Below are 17403 nucleotides of genomic sequence, written 5' to 3' on the forward strand. Positions count from 1 at the left end.
TGTGATTCTGTGATTCCACAGATGAAAAGAATAATAATTCTGGCCTTAGAAATATTTTTTTTCATAAGAGTAATTTCAGGAAGTGTAATAAAGAATGACTTGAAAAACAAAAACAAAAACAACAACAACAACAAAAAAACGTGTTTTAGACTTGTAAAATTCCTATTTTTTTGAGAATATTCATTTGTGTTGCACATATTAACATATCGGGTCTTTCAGCACTCCTACAAAGCAGGAAAGGCTTCAATTAATCTTCATTTTACTCCAGGAAGCATTTTGAGAACAAAAACTATATGAAATTATGAAATTCCTTCAGCTATAACAGTGTTTTAACTACACTTTGTCCTATGCTTTGTTTTATTTTAAATAGACATAGGCAATTAGGGAATATGAATTACGTTCAGCCAGGAAAAAGTCCTTGGATGAGTCTGGTGTTTCTGGCATACCCAGATACACACTATCTTGACAGGTTTTTATTTATCAGTAATAATAACGTTAATAATTCATTCATTAACATAAATATAATTTTAAAATGTTAGAACACCTAGCAAAATATTTTCATTATTCAATGAAATATGAAAATTGATTAGAGTAAATATTCTGAGTTGTTTAAAGAATCATTTTCTCTGAGAAAATTAACTGATGCTCTCTTTATGGGTATGAATAAGAAGACATCTATCTGTTGGCTTGAATAGCAGGTAGCCCAGCTGTTAAACCAGTGTAAGAGGATTTAAAACTACAGAGGGGACTCCTTTGTCTGGCAGAAGGAAGGAAATGACATTTTCTTATTTACACTGAGGGTCTTTTTTGTCTTTAGTATGAGATACGACTATTTATACAACTTGCCAGTCTCAGCTGTATGGTTTCACCTGCACAGATCAGCCCCAGGAAACAAAACAAAACAAACAAACAAAAACACAATTTCTTTGCACCTCTGTGGTTGCCACAACCAATGAGGAAGCCTCCAACACATGTTCATTCTCTGCTATGACCCCTTTTGCTGCAGCCTACCTCTGCTCATCTCTCCATGGCAATGACTTGGAAAGCAAACAGCCTTTTCTACCTTAGTATAGAAAAGCTTTTTCTGCAATAATAGATAGTACTTAAACAGTTCTGTGTGTAGGTTAGCAGCAAGTGCTGGAGTTCTGTGTTCCCTGGCGTATAAGTGTTGCCGGATGTCAGAAAAACACTTTTTTTTTTTTTTCTTTCCCCTTGGTAGTTAACAGTATTTCCCTAAAAAACTTTTCAGAAGACATCTGAGGTCTGGACTTGTTCCATCATATCATAAACCTGACCAGACCCTAAAATCATAGCTGTAAAAATAGAATAAAAACAATTCTCATCCTTTGTGAGGAATTTGAGATGTCATCCTGCCTATCACCCCCAGTCCTTTGACCATCTAGGTTTTATAGTAGGGAAATAGCAAAGCCCAAGAGGAACACAGAGGATGGGGGAAAAATATAATTGCCTGATCAAAAGAACCAAAGTAGGTATCTCTTCTACAGTCAGTGCAATTATCTCATACACATGTTGATTTCCTAAAATCTTCCTCAAAGCTCCCACTTGATGTGGAAGTGGTGAATGATAAATCAATACAAAGGAAATTAGATGTCATTCATCTAATTTCAAAAAGAGGAGCCAAAATACTGACAATACTGCACTTCAGAAGATTCTAGTTCAAAGAAGCTGTTTCAGAGAAATGATGCTCTATAATAGATAGGGTTTCTTTTAATCCATAGGAGAAGTAACCCCTCGAAATGTTACTAACCCTTAATGGACAATACTTTGCTTATAGTTTAATCTCCATGAATTCGTTTCTCTCTCTTAGAGGTATCTGACTGTGGCACGAAAACCGCTGCTCCCTTCACCCCACTTTATCTTTATTTTTTTCTGTTACTGCTTCTTCTAGAAGTAATTAGAAGAAAAAAAAAAAAAGACATAAATATGATTGTCTGAGATATTTTAAATCTGTATTGATCAAAAAAAGAAAAAGGTCTTCTGAACTATCTAACTATTCCCAGGTTAATTTTCACAGCTTTAATTTCTACTGGTTTATTCAGCCACATTTCAAATATTTCAAGAGAAGTTTTCTCTGAAATTACTCTTTTTTTTTTTTTTTTTTTTTTTTTTTTTTTTTTTTAGGCTGCTTCACAGGCTAGTGCATAACAACACTTTAAAGCATATCTTTTGAGATATTTTTCAGACTTCATTTTCTTTTCCTTTAATAAAATCAAACCCTTCTTTCCCCCCAAACCTCATTTTGTTTGTACCATCTGCTTTGAAGTCCTTCTAAAATCATTTCATTTATGTTAGATGCTGATGTTTTTCTTCCTGCTCTTGGTGTTTCTCCTATGTTGCCCAATAATGTGGTGTGAACTCCAGTAATGCCTCCCAGCCCATTTGTCACAAAGATCACTTCTATGTTTGGCCTGTTTACTGAAAAAAAAAAAAAGTATCAAATTTGAACCCTGTATTCTAAGAATACTTTCAGGACATAAAGTTAATCACACATGTACTCATTTAAAAATAAATAGACGATTACATTTATTCCTTGTAAATATGTAAATGATGCAATAGGTTTATATTTATTATAGAAAAATTAGTTACAAAATTGCTTTTTTTTTGTTTGTTTGTTTAAATGACAACAAGTTAGAAATTTATTTTTTCACACCACAGAATTTTAGGGGTAGTTAAAACTTTAACTTAGACCAATTGGCATTAGGTAAACAGATCTTAAAAGCTAAAAGTATTCCCCAAAGTAAAATCAGTACCAATGTATGGAATATGAATAACACATATTGAATTATATAAGCATATTAAATAAAACACATGGAAGAATCATATTTGTTAAATGAAAAATATCAGGCCATATTCAACAGCCTGAGAGAGAAGAGGCTGTTACCTCTCCACATCTCCAGATCCAACCAACAGCAAGGCCCATACAGCACATGTACATGCCCATGGAGCACATGTAGACACCACATGTGTATGTACATACATGGATGGCCATATACATCATGGGCAGATACCCAGAGCAGCCACACAAACACAGGCAGTACCAACAGCTTCTTCCTGCTCTCCACTCTGGCTGAGCAGGGAGCTCAGCTCATATATATAGGCACATATTTATGTACACTGCAGCAGCTGGGCTCAGACACTGCTTTTGTGCTCCTTGTGCTCCTTTGTGGGTGTGCTTTTGCAAACATAAGGTAACAAATTCAGCATACAGCCAGGAGCAAAATGCTTATAAAATATAAACAATTTTGTTAAGTATAAATATAAACAAGTTTAGACTAGTTTGTATTTGTGTTTTCTACTCTGCTTGACATGCACTAAATTCCTGCAGACATGACTAAATCATTTTATGTCATATCAGCTGTTCAAATATGCAAGGAATGGTAAAACTGTAAAAAATCCAGTTCCTGCAGTGGCCCTAGAGAAATAAGCTGCAGTGGACATTGAATTCTCTTCTTCCTGTGTCAGCAGGCTATGGGTTTGCTTAGATTAACTTAATATACATAAGCTTCTCCTAACTAACATCTACATGTATGTGCAACTTCACTGCCATTAATTATTTGCAATTAAACACCTAACATAAAAGCTAGTCAAAATAAAAACTATCTTAGTTGGTAGCTTGCATTCTTATTTAGACATTAAAGAAAACTATTCCAAGATGATAAGAGTAACTATTTTTTCTATATTGCATTTGCTTGCCAAATTAATATCAACCCTCTTTCATCGCCTACAACCATTGCAGTTACTGAGAGAGCCCTGGGTTCTCCTGTTTGCCACAGGAATTGGCCATACCAATGTAACATTCTGCTCTTGCTTGCATTCCCTCAGGCTGGCAATCCTGAATGCACCTGTTCTGCAGGTTTTCTTGGTTTGTTTTGTTGTTATTTGGGTTTTGGTTTTACTTGTTTTGTTTTTCAGAAGAGGGTTATCTCTCTGCATACTTTTCCTAAGTTATATTACAGAAACAGCACAAGGCAAGTCTTGACACAAATTGGGAGTACAGAATATTGCACAAGATATTCTTTAATGCTTTCAAAGAATGTGTTTGTTCTTAAGAGTGAGATGGGATTTTTGGTAGTTTGACCAAAAACTTGCATTTGATGCCTTCTCATTTTGATTTTGCATTGTTACATCTGATAAATAGGGTTATATTTGGTGAAAACATGCTTAAAGTCTATGAAGGACCTGGTGAAAGGGAAGAGAACATAAGCTGGAGATTTTGAGATGTGGGGATTCAGAGATGACTTGATAGACCTCTCTTTCCAGGAACCAGAGAATATGTGAAAGAGGGCTTGGAATCCTATTGCAAGGGTAAAGAGAAAAGAGGAACTGAGAGACAGCAAGCCAGGAAAAACTCTCCCTGCAGATTGGAGGGCGATGAATGCAGAAATTAACAAGGACAGGTTCCATCATTCGACAGGGCTGAGTTGAATAGGCCTGTGCATCTGGGGAAAAAAAAAAAAAAAAAATCAAAACAACTCTGGTCACCTTGTGCACCCTGTTTTGGAGGTATACTGTGATATTATAGTAATCAGCAGGCACTCAAAGGAGTCTTTTGAAATAAGCTGTAGTGTTTTGCAGCTGTAGGAAGGAAAATTAAACACCTCAGAAACTTTGACATTGAAATTACCATCTTGATGCCAATGCTGCTCTTTGGCTTTTATGTTGTTTCCAGTTTTTGTTTTTATTCTGCAACTTTAACTTTGTGCAGTAAAAGTTTACCACCCCTGCTCAGCCAATTATCCCATCTAAACATGAGATATATGCATTTTTAATGATCCAGCAGCTTAATCATTACAGCACTTAGAATCTCATTAGTCATTTCAACAAACTCAAAAAACTTTCACCAAAGTCCCTATCATTTTGATCCTTGGAGGCACTGTTTGTAACCTTAGTTCCTCATGTGTGCTACTTTTGGCACACATTTTATTTCAGAGGAGGAACGTGGCAGGAGTAATTTGTGCATTGAGTGTCAGTGGGCTTGTTCCAGATAATTTATATAGTACTAAATTCTCTAGTCAATGAATTTGCAGATCATTTGAGTTCTTTTGTGGTTAAATTTTCCATAAGCCTAGAAAAAACACTGCAAATTTCAGGTATAAATTTGCTGATATAACATATGAGCATAGCAACATTAAGACAAAATGTTTCTATTAGATATGACACTAATGGTTTGCAGATAATTTTACCACATAGCTGTTGATGTCTTCCCATGGGAAGTGAAGTATACAACAACGGGTATTGGATAAACACCAAACAGATACATTTATTTTTTTTTCTGAATAAATATAGCTGTTTAATCCAAAAGCAAAATTGTATGTCTAAGTGGGAGAAATTAATTTAGTATTGCAACTCATGTGAATTGTACAGTTATCATATGGCTCAATTTTCTGAAAATATGAAAGACGTAAGAAGGCCTATGCTTCAATCACAACAAACATAAAAATACAGCAAATTTAAATGAACATCAGGGATGCAGCTTTGGAAGCAGAGAGTGCACAGAAAAGCTCTGCCAAGGCTGTTCAACAGCACAAATTCTCACTGAAAATAGGGGCTATCTCAAACATCACTACACTTCAGTGTACAAGAAGCATGAAAAAGTTTGTCCTAATGTCCAGTTAGGACAACAAAACTCATAAAACTCAGACTGTCACCACTGTTAAATTGTCCACCCCTACCAGCTGTTTGGTTGTTTATCTGTTACTGCCCTTCAGGTAAGCTGCTACTAGCTCATCCTTTAGTGTTGACCTAGACTAAGCAAGCACAGCACTCTCAACTTCTTTTGGCCACGTGCACTCCATCCTGATAGCCTTTGTGACCTTCTGCTAAGCCCTCTTCAGTTTCTGCACATCCGTGGGAGGGTCTGTGCTCCTTACTGTGCCAAGGTGCCAAGCAGAGACCCTAGCACCCTCAGCCTGCTAGCCATGGCCCATTTTTTTGTTAATTGTTTGTCTTATTTGCAGTAAGAATATTTTCCTTGGCTTATACGCAACTTGACATCCACTGTCACGCCACATCCTTTCGGCAGGGTTGACATTCAGCCAGTCACTTCACAGCTTGCACCAGTACAAGGGACTATTTCTTCCCATATGTAGAGCACTGTGATTCAGGTTGAACTTCATGAAGTGAATGTTTGCCTGGATTTCATTATTAATTTGGTCTACATTATGTTTTTACATTTTCACAATGATTTGATCAATGTACTTGAATGCAAAATTCAGAACTGGTCTGAACTATGAAAAGCCGCTGTGGGTTTGGGTTGTGGGGCTTTTACTAGAATTAGCAATTAGCTTTAAAGCACATGCAGTATTTTATTTCAAAATTATATATATATGATTTTCTGTTATATTATGTGCTCATGGTAAATTTAAATTTTCAGTCAGAATAGATGAACATGCAAAAAAAATAAAATATTGTTAGTCAGAGATAATTAAATCAATAGACATGAACATTTATCTGAAATGAAACAGAACACAGACAGCAGATAAAGCATGGAATGCAGTAGTTGACATGCAATAACCTATAAATAAAATATATGTAAAATTGCCAAAGGTCCTAATACAGCTTCATCCATTATACATTGTTTATTTTACAGACAAAACTCTGAGCCTTTTCTTTTTTTTCCCCTTCATTCTTGTTCCTACACTTTTCTGTTTCTCCTTTTTTTTTTTTTTTTTTTTTTTTTTTTGTCATTTTGGGTTTGCCTCTTGTCAAAAAAGGGTGTTGATTAGGTGGCAAAAATGAATCCACCCATTGCAGTACTCTTAGAAATGTTTTTTTGAAAGACAGCTTAGACAGTATGAAGCCTGTAAATAATTTACAGGTTTTGGAGTAGTTCATAAGACCATGTACTGGAGGTGTAATTTCCCAGCAGTAAAATTGCAAGCAAGAGAGATCATCAAAAGGCAGAATCATATTTATTATTCTCTGTCTCTTCTTTCTGTCAGTTTATCTTATTTTCTCTTTAAAGGAGAGAGTACTGGACTCAGGAAAAAAGCAGTTCAAGATGAACTTATGCTCTTTTTTTTTTTTTCCTTTCTCCAGAAGGAATATAATGCATTTTTAATGCAATTTTAAAAGACTGTCAAACAGTTATTTTTCTGTAACAGAATAAATTACATACAACTGGAGGAAAATAAGAGTATAGGAAATGGTTTAAATGCCTCACATTTTTCTTTCAAACTATTTTTGAATTATTTTCCTTTCTTTTATAAGGGTTTAATGAAATCTTAGAAACATTTTTTAATTACAGTTGGAAGAAGTCAGCAATAACTTGACATAAAGACATGGCGCATATTTAACAATCACAATATTAAATATTCACAGAACAAGAGAAATACAGAGAACTAGAGAAATACTCTGTCTTGATAAATACAATAAAGCCAGATTTATGAGTCAGGAAAAGAACATTCTTGGACTCAAATTATGTTGGCTACATACATATTTAGATTAAAATTACTTAAGAAGAGATCTGTTCACAGTGTTGTAGAATCTCAAAGTAAAGACTCAGGATAAAGAAAGAAACGTTTGAACTAGGTATTTCTGATAAGAGTAATTGGCCAACGTTGCAGATTTTTAATGAAAGCCCTTAACATACCATTACAACAAATCTCCAGAGATTGAAAAGTTAAGCTGTTACTGCTAATGCTGTGGTAAAGACAGGAGGTAAATACAGAGGGTCAGCCTAGATAAATTCAAGAGGTTGTATTTATCTACTCTACTGCCTCTACTAATATACAATTCTGTGAATGTATGTTGCCTTTTCAAGCAGTGTTCCTTTCAAACAGTGTGGTGAAACTGCAGTTAAGTTAAGACAGAAAGAAGCACTGCCTTTAAATAAGGTCTGTAAGTCATTTACTTCTATAAAGACAGTCTGCTAACTTATTTTAAACTGGCCAAGAATAAATCAGACATTTCTTTCCACAATACCTCTAATTCTCCTCTAGCGTGTCATCATTTAAATGCAATGAGGAAATGGGAGTCTCTTTGAAGCTTTAGACTAAGCACTGGCACCGTTGGCAGTGTTGGTATTTCCTGTGACCGTACAACTTACTGCAAAAAAAAGAGGAGAGCTCTGTTTGCAGGATGAGCACATTTTGAATATGAGTATTTCCTTTCTCATCTAAAGAAAAGGTAGAAAAATAGCTTTGTGTGTTAATAATCCATGGAGTGGGATAAATACATGTTTTGTCATTCATTAAGTTTCTCAGAAAAAAAATATATTTATATTGCAGAATCTGAGTTGTACAAATTCAAATGTTCAGGGTTGTGTTTTTTCAGTTCATTCAAAATGTTCCTAGCTTTTTGTCTGAAAAGAAAATACATGCAGAACAGAAAGAAGGTATGACTTCTTTTCCTGAATTTTAAAATATGGCAATGTCCTTTCACATTCCCATTTGTCTCAAAGAGAAGGTTGTGTTACTCTTGCTTGAGAGGGTCTGGTAATGATGTAAAATAAATATCAATGTATACTTAGAAGAGGAACTTGTGAAATGCCTTTGTTACATTTCCTACATCGAATAAATATATTGTTATATCAATGAATATCTGAATGCTTCACTGATGTTTTCAAGTAAATATACCAGTCTTTTGCATCTTTCATTTCATCTTTTTGTTTTTGGATCTTTCATTTATACAACTCAAAAAGGCTTCACATCAGGAGACAAGCAGAATGTTAATCCTTGAGAGGGACTATAGATATTCTAGAGCACCAGAATATAGAAAGCAGAAACATTTTAGAAAACTGTCACACCCAAATACCTAATAGACAGGGATTACCACCTCAATCAATGGATTGACAAAGGTACCCCTTACCTGACCATGGTAGATATGCTAGATTCATTTTACTGTTCCCCAAAGGCTTTGGTTTAAAAGGCAGTGTGGCCCAGCAGACAGTATATATCTAGTCTTACCGATGCTCTGATTCTGCCTCCATCAGTGACAGCCTCTGTGCCCAGGAATAAATAGTTTTGTACTTCTGTCTCCATGACTGCTCTCTGTTTGCCTGTTCTGATCAAACAGAATTGCTTCTTACCATGTGTTTGCACATTCTTAGTTATGGTGAAGGTCTGATTTTGGCTGAGAGTAAGTGATATAAATCAAAATAATCCTAGACCTACAGATCTGACATGCATTTTTTAGGCAGTGCATCTCAATTAGCAAGATTATGCTATTTGTTTCTTCACATAAGCTGTCAAAGCTATGAGTATCTCAGTGTTCCTTACTTGATCTAATAGAAATATCATTTGCTGTCACAGGAAAAGCTGTTATTATACTGGCAAATGATGTTACAGTGTTCTTTATCTTCACATGAAGCTATTTCCTTTCCCCATTGCTCGAGACTAGGAGCACATCAGTCTGAATAGCATAGCAATGGACAAAGAAACTGAACTACGACCCTTCACTATTTCACTCTCCTTACTTTCCTTTTTTTTGTTTCTAGAAATACTTTTGTCTTATAGAGTTTGTCAGTTTTTTTTTTTTTTTTTTTTTTTTTTTTTTTCACCCGCTGTATTAAGGAAGGAATTAAGTGCATTGCCTAAAGTCATCTGCTCAGCCTTGCAAACTTAGGACTAGACTCAGCAGTCTTGCCTTTGCTTTTTACTGCATGACTTAGTAACTGAAATGGTATTCCTTCTGCTTTTCCTAACTCTTTACATACTTTCCATAAATATTTTCTCTTCTGTTTCAATATCTCTGAAATCGCCCTACTATGACACATTCTGCTCATTCTTGTTTACATACTTCAGTTTACGAACAAGATGTAAAAAGGCAGAAGTATCTGCAAGGCTTGAGTAAGACCTTCTGTGACGGGTCTAACTGCAAACGCAGTTTGCATTCCTGCTTGGTTTCTGTGCCACACAAGTGCTGTTTTCAGCTACAGGAGCCACTGCCCATGGCCTGCAGAGACCACCGACAGCACCATGCACTGCAGCACAGCAGTTGCTGCTCACACACCCATCACTCAGTTCTCAGTACTGAAACTGAGAAGAAATGGCACTGAAGTAACTTTTGTCCATTTTTGTTGTCCCTTCTCTTTAATAAGATACTTCAAAGTGATGTACATTTGATGCTCTAATATTTGGTTTAAAGTGCAAAATCAGGCTCTTGCAGCATGTTAATCTCTCATGATCTCTATGTTCTCTATGATCTCACATGTTCTCTATGGTCTCTTGCACACAGGATTTGCCTGAACCAGATTCAACACTATTTATTTATTGTGTCTAACTTTTTCCAGGAATGTCCCAGTGGTGTTGTCAATGAAGAAACGTTCAAAGAGATTTACTCTCAGTTCTTTCCACAGGGAGGTGAGTACTTGGCAAATGTAATTGGTATGACAATGTACAGAGAGTTATATTTGTTCCCTCCTGAATCTAACAAAAGACCCTGTTCAAATTAACAAGATTGTTGATAGCTGGACACATTTAAAAGTATATGTTTCTGAATGAAATGCAATGGTATCTACAAGAGGTCAGTATCCTGTTCTGGTTACCCACCTGTATTTGAATATCTTTGAAAACGAAGTATCTCTGAGTAGGTTATTTCCTTTCAAACTTTCTATGCAGTCAGCCCCATTATCTGTTATTCTACAGAACCTTTCACAGTAGGAGTGAAAACTGTAGGAGGTGCTAGAGTTGTGGGTCAAATTAAAATCTAATAGCAATGGGAGAACTCCCTTGACTTCTAAGGGCTTTCTCTACATAAACAAGGTCTTTTTTGCTACTCTTAATTTCAGTGAAGTAATTTTTAGGGCCTTCAATGACTTCTTTTTCTTGTCTTTTAGTACAATAAAGGTAACACACACACACATGTATATATATTATATTTTGTTTCAAACTTCAGATTTTCTTTTAGTTTGAAGTTTTCCTCTTTCCTTCTGCTTACTTTTACCATTCAGTCCTGCCCCTGCATATTCTCCTACAGCTCTTCAATCCTGGCTCTTCATCTTCTCCCACAACTCTTGAGCTTTACATTCTTCCTTGTTACCGTTGATAGCTCTTTCTTTTCACTTGTGTGTAAAAAACAAAAGATCCCCAAGCAAACAAAAAACTTAATTGGTAGGAACAAAACCTCTCCCCTTTCCCAATTAGTTTTATTTTAAATAAAAACCTACAAGGTAAAGAGCAGTATTCAGTGTGGATTACCATCACTGAAATCCTCAGCAACTAGGCATAATCAATAAGGAAGAAAAAAAGGCTAGATGTGTCGGCCTGCCTACTATTATTTCTTTTAAACCAGGCTAACAATCAGAGTTTCAGATACTGTAATTTGTAGCTACCCTGCCTGGTGAAAATAAGTTCTCTGCATGTGATTTACTATACCTTTACTACTTTTAAAATTATAATAATAAAAAATATGTATTTCCTATTGTTACTCTGAAAACTGCTTACAGGCAAAGAGAAAGCATGCCTTTTATACAAGTAGAGTTAAAATTTATTGTCGGAATAACTGAAACCTCAAAAGCCTAGTCTTTACTAATCCAGACCTAGTTGTTACAGAATAGAAATAACAATGCAATTAAAATTGTTCTATAAACATTTATTAGTTTCCATTCCTCTTCCTGGTCCTGTACACACCTGTCCACTGCTATTCTGGGCCTTTAGGGCAGTGGCATTATTCGGGAGAAGGGGGTTGTCAGCATCTGGAGTCCATCTCCAGCAGGAATACAATCTTTGTGTCAGTGCTTTCTTCTTCCTTGCTCTAGGATTTGCTTTTCTATGTATTTGCTACCACATTTTTGTGCTTTCTGTTTCTCAGTTGGTTTGCAGCTGTACATTACACCCAAATGTATTATATATGGCACCTTATACATGTGTTATATACTATTTCTTTCTTTTCTTTGCTACCCTTGAAACCACTTTGCCCAGTTCCATGTCTGCATTTCCTCACCCAGCTGTGGGGACAGTGACAACCTGTGCCCCGTCCCTGCTCATCTCACCCACACCTGCATCCATTGCCTAGGATAACTGGTTGTTGCTGCTACCTACATAAAACTAGAGTTGCACCTCAAAAGAAAAACCAAACAGCCCTAGAAACCTGGCCAAGAAATGGCTGTCACAGCTAGACTGGAGAAAAAGCTGCAGGCAAGTCACAAAGAGTCCATGAAGTGTGAGCCTGACAAGCCTCCACTCTGCAGCAAGCTCTCTACAAAACCTGTGGCTTGTTAGCAGCAGCTGCTATGTTGTCTTCAGGGCTGACATGCGAGATAAAATTCATGGAAAAATTTGCTTTTTCTTCTCTCTTCATTTAACTTTGGTAAAATTAACAAAAAATGATAATAATAATAGTTCTTCAGAAAATCAGGATCCCACGGACTTCTCTCTTTCAGTTTGGAGCCCATGCAGTGACCACCTTCCCCCTTAAATGAAAGTCAAAACTGTTAATTTCAGAGGTGTTAACACTATAGTATTTCCTGTCACCTTTACAGCAACTTGGGCTTTAACGATGTGGGAATTCTTTTTTGAGAAAATAATTTTTTCTTGAAAAAAAAACTTTTATTTTTTCTTAAAAAGAAGCCCCATGTGTTATACTTTAAGCATGCTAGGAAAGTATCAAACCAGATAATTAATTAATCAGCGGGAGACGCTGTGTACTACTAACAGCATTTTAGCTTCTTCAGTAAAGCTATTTCAGGGATCTCAGTGAGGCCCACTGAGAAGTGGGCCATCAGAAGCTAACTCCATCCATGAGCCCCACAGCCCGCACACAAAGGCCTACTGTCAAACGGTGCATAAAGGCAGCATAAACAAATGTGAAAGCGTTGTGTAGTTTTCCTCAAAATGTCAGGAAGAATGTTCAGAGGAAACAGTGGAAGAGCTGATTCTCCTCACAGGAGTAACAGCACACAGCAGTAATCATAAAGCTTCTGTGGGCCTGTGATGACCTTTGCCATTTTTTTGAGAGGTCTGGGGACCAAAGTCTATTCTTAGTTCCTCAGATTAGCTAAGCATCATTAATTGTCGGTATTTGCATGTTAAGTACTGGGTGAGATCTCTGTATTTGAATATTTAGTTAGGCAGCTAGTCTGAATAGTTGCATCTGTGCATGTATTGCCAACATGCTGTGTATAACCAAGACCTTCGAATTTCAGTTGCAGTTAATATATTGCTTTTAGGTATGTGTGAATATTAAAAAGAAAAGTTTGAAAACACAACAAAGACAACATATTAACATGTCCTCAAGTTAAAATGTCATACATGTAGATCTGTGCCCCAAATGTCCATATAATACAAAACCAGATAAAACACAGTGTATCATTATAACTTCATATAATTTAAGCAAACAGCATAATGTTGAGTAACATTTTAAGCTTTAGGGTGACCAAGCAATCATCAAAAAGTCATTTACCAATGGGAAAAACACAGTTACACCAGTGAATGAATAGGTCCCAGTAGCTCCCCTGCACTCATGCAACAAGTTGCCTGACATAAAACTTGGGATATCTTTTTCAGCCATGCAGATCACAGGCAAGAATCCACATAAGGAGCAATTATTGAGCTCTTCCTCCCTCAGTTATGAAGAGAATAGGTTATGTTCACAGTTTGATAAGGCTTACTCTTGAATATATAATGACTATCCTTTTCTTCCTTTTTGGGGGGTCTGATATTTAAAATGTTTAAACAATGTATTCCAAGGGAATTCTGATTTAATATCTGTTCCTGCTTCAGCCTGTCAAAACATCAATTTAACCAACTAGTTATGATATCAGATCCCTGAAACGAAGATATATCTTATTTAAGAATTAAAGCTCTGGTCTAACGTGGTTAATGTTCGAGATTTAGGGAATGGCAGAGGCATCATACTAAGAAGTAGCTGTCATGTAAACACCAGTCTACCTCACTCTGCAGTGGATGTTTTGAAGGCAAAATTTCAGACCAGAATTGCCTGCACAAACAACCCTGAAAGAGACCTCTGAATTTTTTAGACTTTTTCAGAAGAGGTTAGTACAGTTTATTATTACTACTATCCATATACTATCATACAAGAAGAGTATTAAGTTGTATCACATATGGAAAAGAGTAAAATACTTTGTGTTAATATTGTGGTGTTTAATGTAAATCTACAGAAAAATGATTAGGGATGTTTCAAAAGATTTTGTTTGTTTTTTAAGAAGTAAGTACCAAGAGAATTGGAAGGTATTTAAAATTCAATTTACAGTCATTATGCCTCTATAATGTGCTTTTTATTACAAGATGGCTTGCACACTGTTGTTGTACACTAGATGCTTCAGTAGAGGATAGAAAGTATGAACTGAAGTCAACAAGTCTACGTTTTTCAGTTAAAATAAAATCTCCCTTTTAAAGTTAAAGGGGATTTGTCTACTAGATTATACTTAAGCAATTACACTAATCTGTGGCTACATGGATGGGTGAATGAATGTCTCAGTATTTGGGGGAAATTCTCTGAAAATGTGTTAACAGACACAGGCTTGATGGCTGCAGAGATTGTTCTTGTCACAATCACTTTACATCACTTTTAATAAACATATTGAAATAAGACCAGAGACTTCATTTACCAATGTCAGGTATGAACCTGTGAAGTGCAAAGTTTTGAGGTTTGGTATATCTGGTTTCTTAGGGTCAAGGCGATATTTCAGATGACCCAAAATCATCACACCTTTTAATTAAAAAAAAATAAAATCTATATATAAATAAATAAAAAAGTTTGAGCTGTGGTGGATGCAGTTTTTCAGGTTTGACATGAAAGGTAAAAAAAGGTTTAGTGCCAAGAAATCAGAAACAGGCATCTCAGCACTGATTGATGAGATTTTCCCACAATAAGGGCAGTTTTCTTCTAAGGAAGGAGAAAGAACAGGAAAAAAATCTACAAATTACTACTGTTCAGGACATGATGGTTTGCTATTATGAAAAGCATTTACTGCATATAATTGCTAAAAATACAGTGGAGCAGAAACAACCTCCCTTGTAACTGTTGTGGCCTAAGATGGTTCTACAGTCTTGGGAAGAATCACCTTAATATTTAGGGCAGCACTCAGGCTGTGTGTGCCTCCAAGGATTTGCAGTCATGGCTGTGGAGAAATTGTTCTTTACCCCAGTTTTTCACCTATAAAACGGGGCTTGTCACTTTACTAAAAGTTTATGAGGTTAATGTTAATTAACCTAATATTAATGTAAATATGTAAAATGGAAAGAGCAAAACAATGAATATCAAAAGAAAACTGAGTTTATATGCTGTTGAATAGGCTTGAACAGTAAACAATTAGTGAAGGCATCACTTTCCTAAAGTCATCTTCCAGAATCTTTTTGACCACTTCAGTTACTTTTCAGCCACTTTTTTTCAAGGTTTTTAAGCACCTAGCTCTCATAAGACACTCACGAGAATCAAGCAGCGATCCCATTTTAAGAATATGCTTCTCTGGACAGGATTTTATCTCACCTATAGCTGTCTACAGCTATTCAGCAGCCTGGCTGGTGATGTATGCTGTTGAAGTGACATAGCGTAAGTCTTGGCACTGGTGCCTGTCCCTGTGCCAGTTTGTTGTGTGGTGCATTGAGCCCGAAAAGCAGCAGCAGTTTTCTGACCAGCTCATCTTCAGCTGGGGCAACACGCCTGTCTCCAGAGTAAAAGTGATACGCCAGATGCACAGATGGTAGTGCCCGCTTTCCTCATTTACAGTGATGAATGCATTTCTCTTCTGTAACACAAGAGAGATCCACTATCACAGTCATTTAATTGGTAAAGTAGCATTCCCATTGACACAGATTGCTTCAGAGTACATTGACTTCTTCACCATTTGTTAAGACATCAGTGATTAGTAGTTTGCATGCAGCAGTGGTAATGAAAATGAATAAAAATACTTGAGTCCAGATTTTCACAATTTTCTTCCCAGTTTAATTACTCACATACTTGTACTTGTAATTTGTCTCTCCTGCCCTGCCAAAAAAATAAGTTTAAGCTGACTGGAAAATTTAGCATTAGTTGTTATCAAAATATATCTTCCTGTAAAAATATGTCATGGTATAAAATTAAATGAAATAAAATGTGCTTACTATGAAAGAAGACATGCTTACTATGAAATATTCTTACTGTTTTAAATTATAGATTCCACAACTTATGCACATTTTCTGTTTAATGCATTTGACACTGATCACAATGGATCTGTAAGTTTTGAGGTAAGTGATGCTGTTACTTCCTTTATGTTTGCTTCAATGTTTTGACATTCTTTGTGACAAAGTGAAATTTGGTCAGTTTTATTATACGGATCACATAAAATTTAGTTTATGTGGCTAAAGTTTCAAGTTTTTCCAATGTGTTAACAGAAGTCATTATTATTACACAGTTATGTGTCACAGAATTTTAACTCATATTGTGCTGCTATATTAACTTTTTTATAAATCTGCTAATTTAAAAGGTAACCTAACTTACTCACAAGTTACATAACAGAATCATTATCCTCCTGCCAATCTTCAAGATGAGGACTCTGATCCAAATAACATTACAACTCAGCCAAAATAGGGTTGCTCATACACACTATTGTTTTCCAGGAGAAGGTTCTACCAAAAAGCAAAACAAAAACAAACAAACAAGCAAAAAACACCTTTATAGCAAAGATATTTAAAAACACAAGAGTTTAAAATTCATTCTTCCTCAATTTATATGCCAAATCTTCAAACTTCTGTCTTTCCCTGCTGAGGCTGACGTCATTACCTGCAAAGGCTGACATCACCAATACAAAAATCATGACAGAAAAGGCAACTCCCTGCAATAGCTAGATGAAAACAGGGCATACTGTAAAGGAGCCATTACTTTAACATATAGAATTAAGAAATCTCCCAGTTCTTCTGCAAAACAATATTTACTTTGTCATATTGTGCTTTGTTTTGTTTTTCAATTGACTGATGGTATCCTTACAACTTGAGATTGGTTTAGGATTAAATATATCCACTGTAAATTTGTTTATATGCCCTATATGTGTTTTTATGATTTACTTGATTGAATGATGTTGTGAGATCTGAGGGAAAATCTTTTAAAAGTATTTTCATTCTTTTATTATTGATGTAATATGGAAGGAGAAGTATTGCCAAGCAGATGCACTGTGATCATAAACCTAAACCTCACCTGGGAATATAACCAGAGCATTTTGTGGGACATTACTTGCATTTATTTAAAAAACATGAACCCCATCTGCCTTTTTCCAGGCAGCTGAAATCAATGGGCCTGGTGGAAGCAAAAAATGGAGCTTTTATTCACATCTTCTGTATGTAGGCTAATTCTGCAAGGAATCCTTCTGGTCATATCAGCAACAGCAGAGACAATGCTAGAAGACATTTTCAGCATCAATATTTGAGAAGTATTTCTGCTGTTATCATTAGGAATAATGAGAACAAAAGAAGCTTTTGTAGCTTTCCTGAACAATTTGTTCACATT

At 35.8% G+C, this 17403-nt stretch overlaps 1 protein-coding gene across 8 annotated transcripts in view; it reads left to right on the plus strand.

Moving 5' to 3' along the window:
* The window catches only part of KCNIP4 (potassium voltage-gated channel interacting protein 4), a gene marked incomplete at both ends in the record, with an annotated part of 439123 nt that overhangs the window by 409579 nt on the left and 12141 nt on the right, over positions 1-17403 (plus strand). For all 8 annotated transcript variants that reach the window (XM_084285598.1, XM_084285597.1, XM_084285602.1 and 5 more), the window contains 2 exons: positions 10253-10322; positions 16078-16148. In XM_084285598.1, coding sequence (XP_084141724.1) covers positions 10253-10322; positions 16078-16148 — 141 coding nt within the window. The remainder of the gene's footprint in view (positions 1-10252; positions 10323-16077; positions 16149-17403) is intronic.

Source organism: Netta rufina (assembly GCF_964035555.1).
Source record: "Netta rufina genome assembly, chromosome: 4".
NCBI classification, from domain to species: domain Eukaryota; kingdom Metazoa; phylum Chordata; class Aves; order Anseriformes; family Anatidae; genus Netta; species Netta rufina.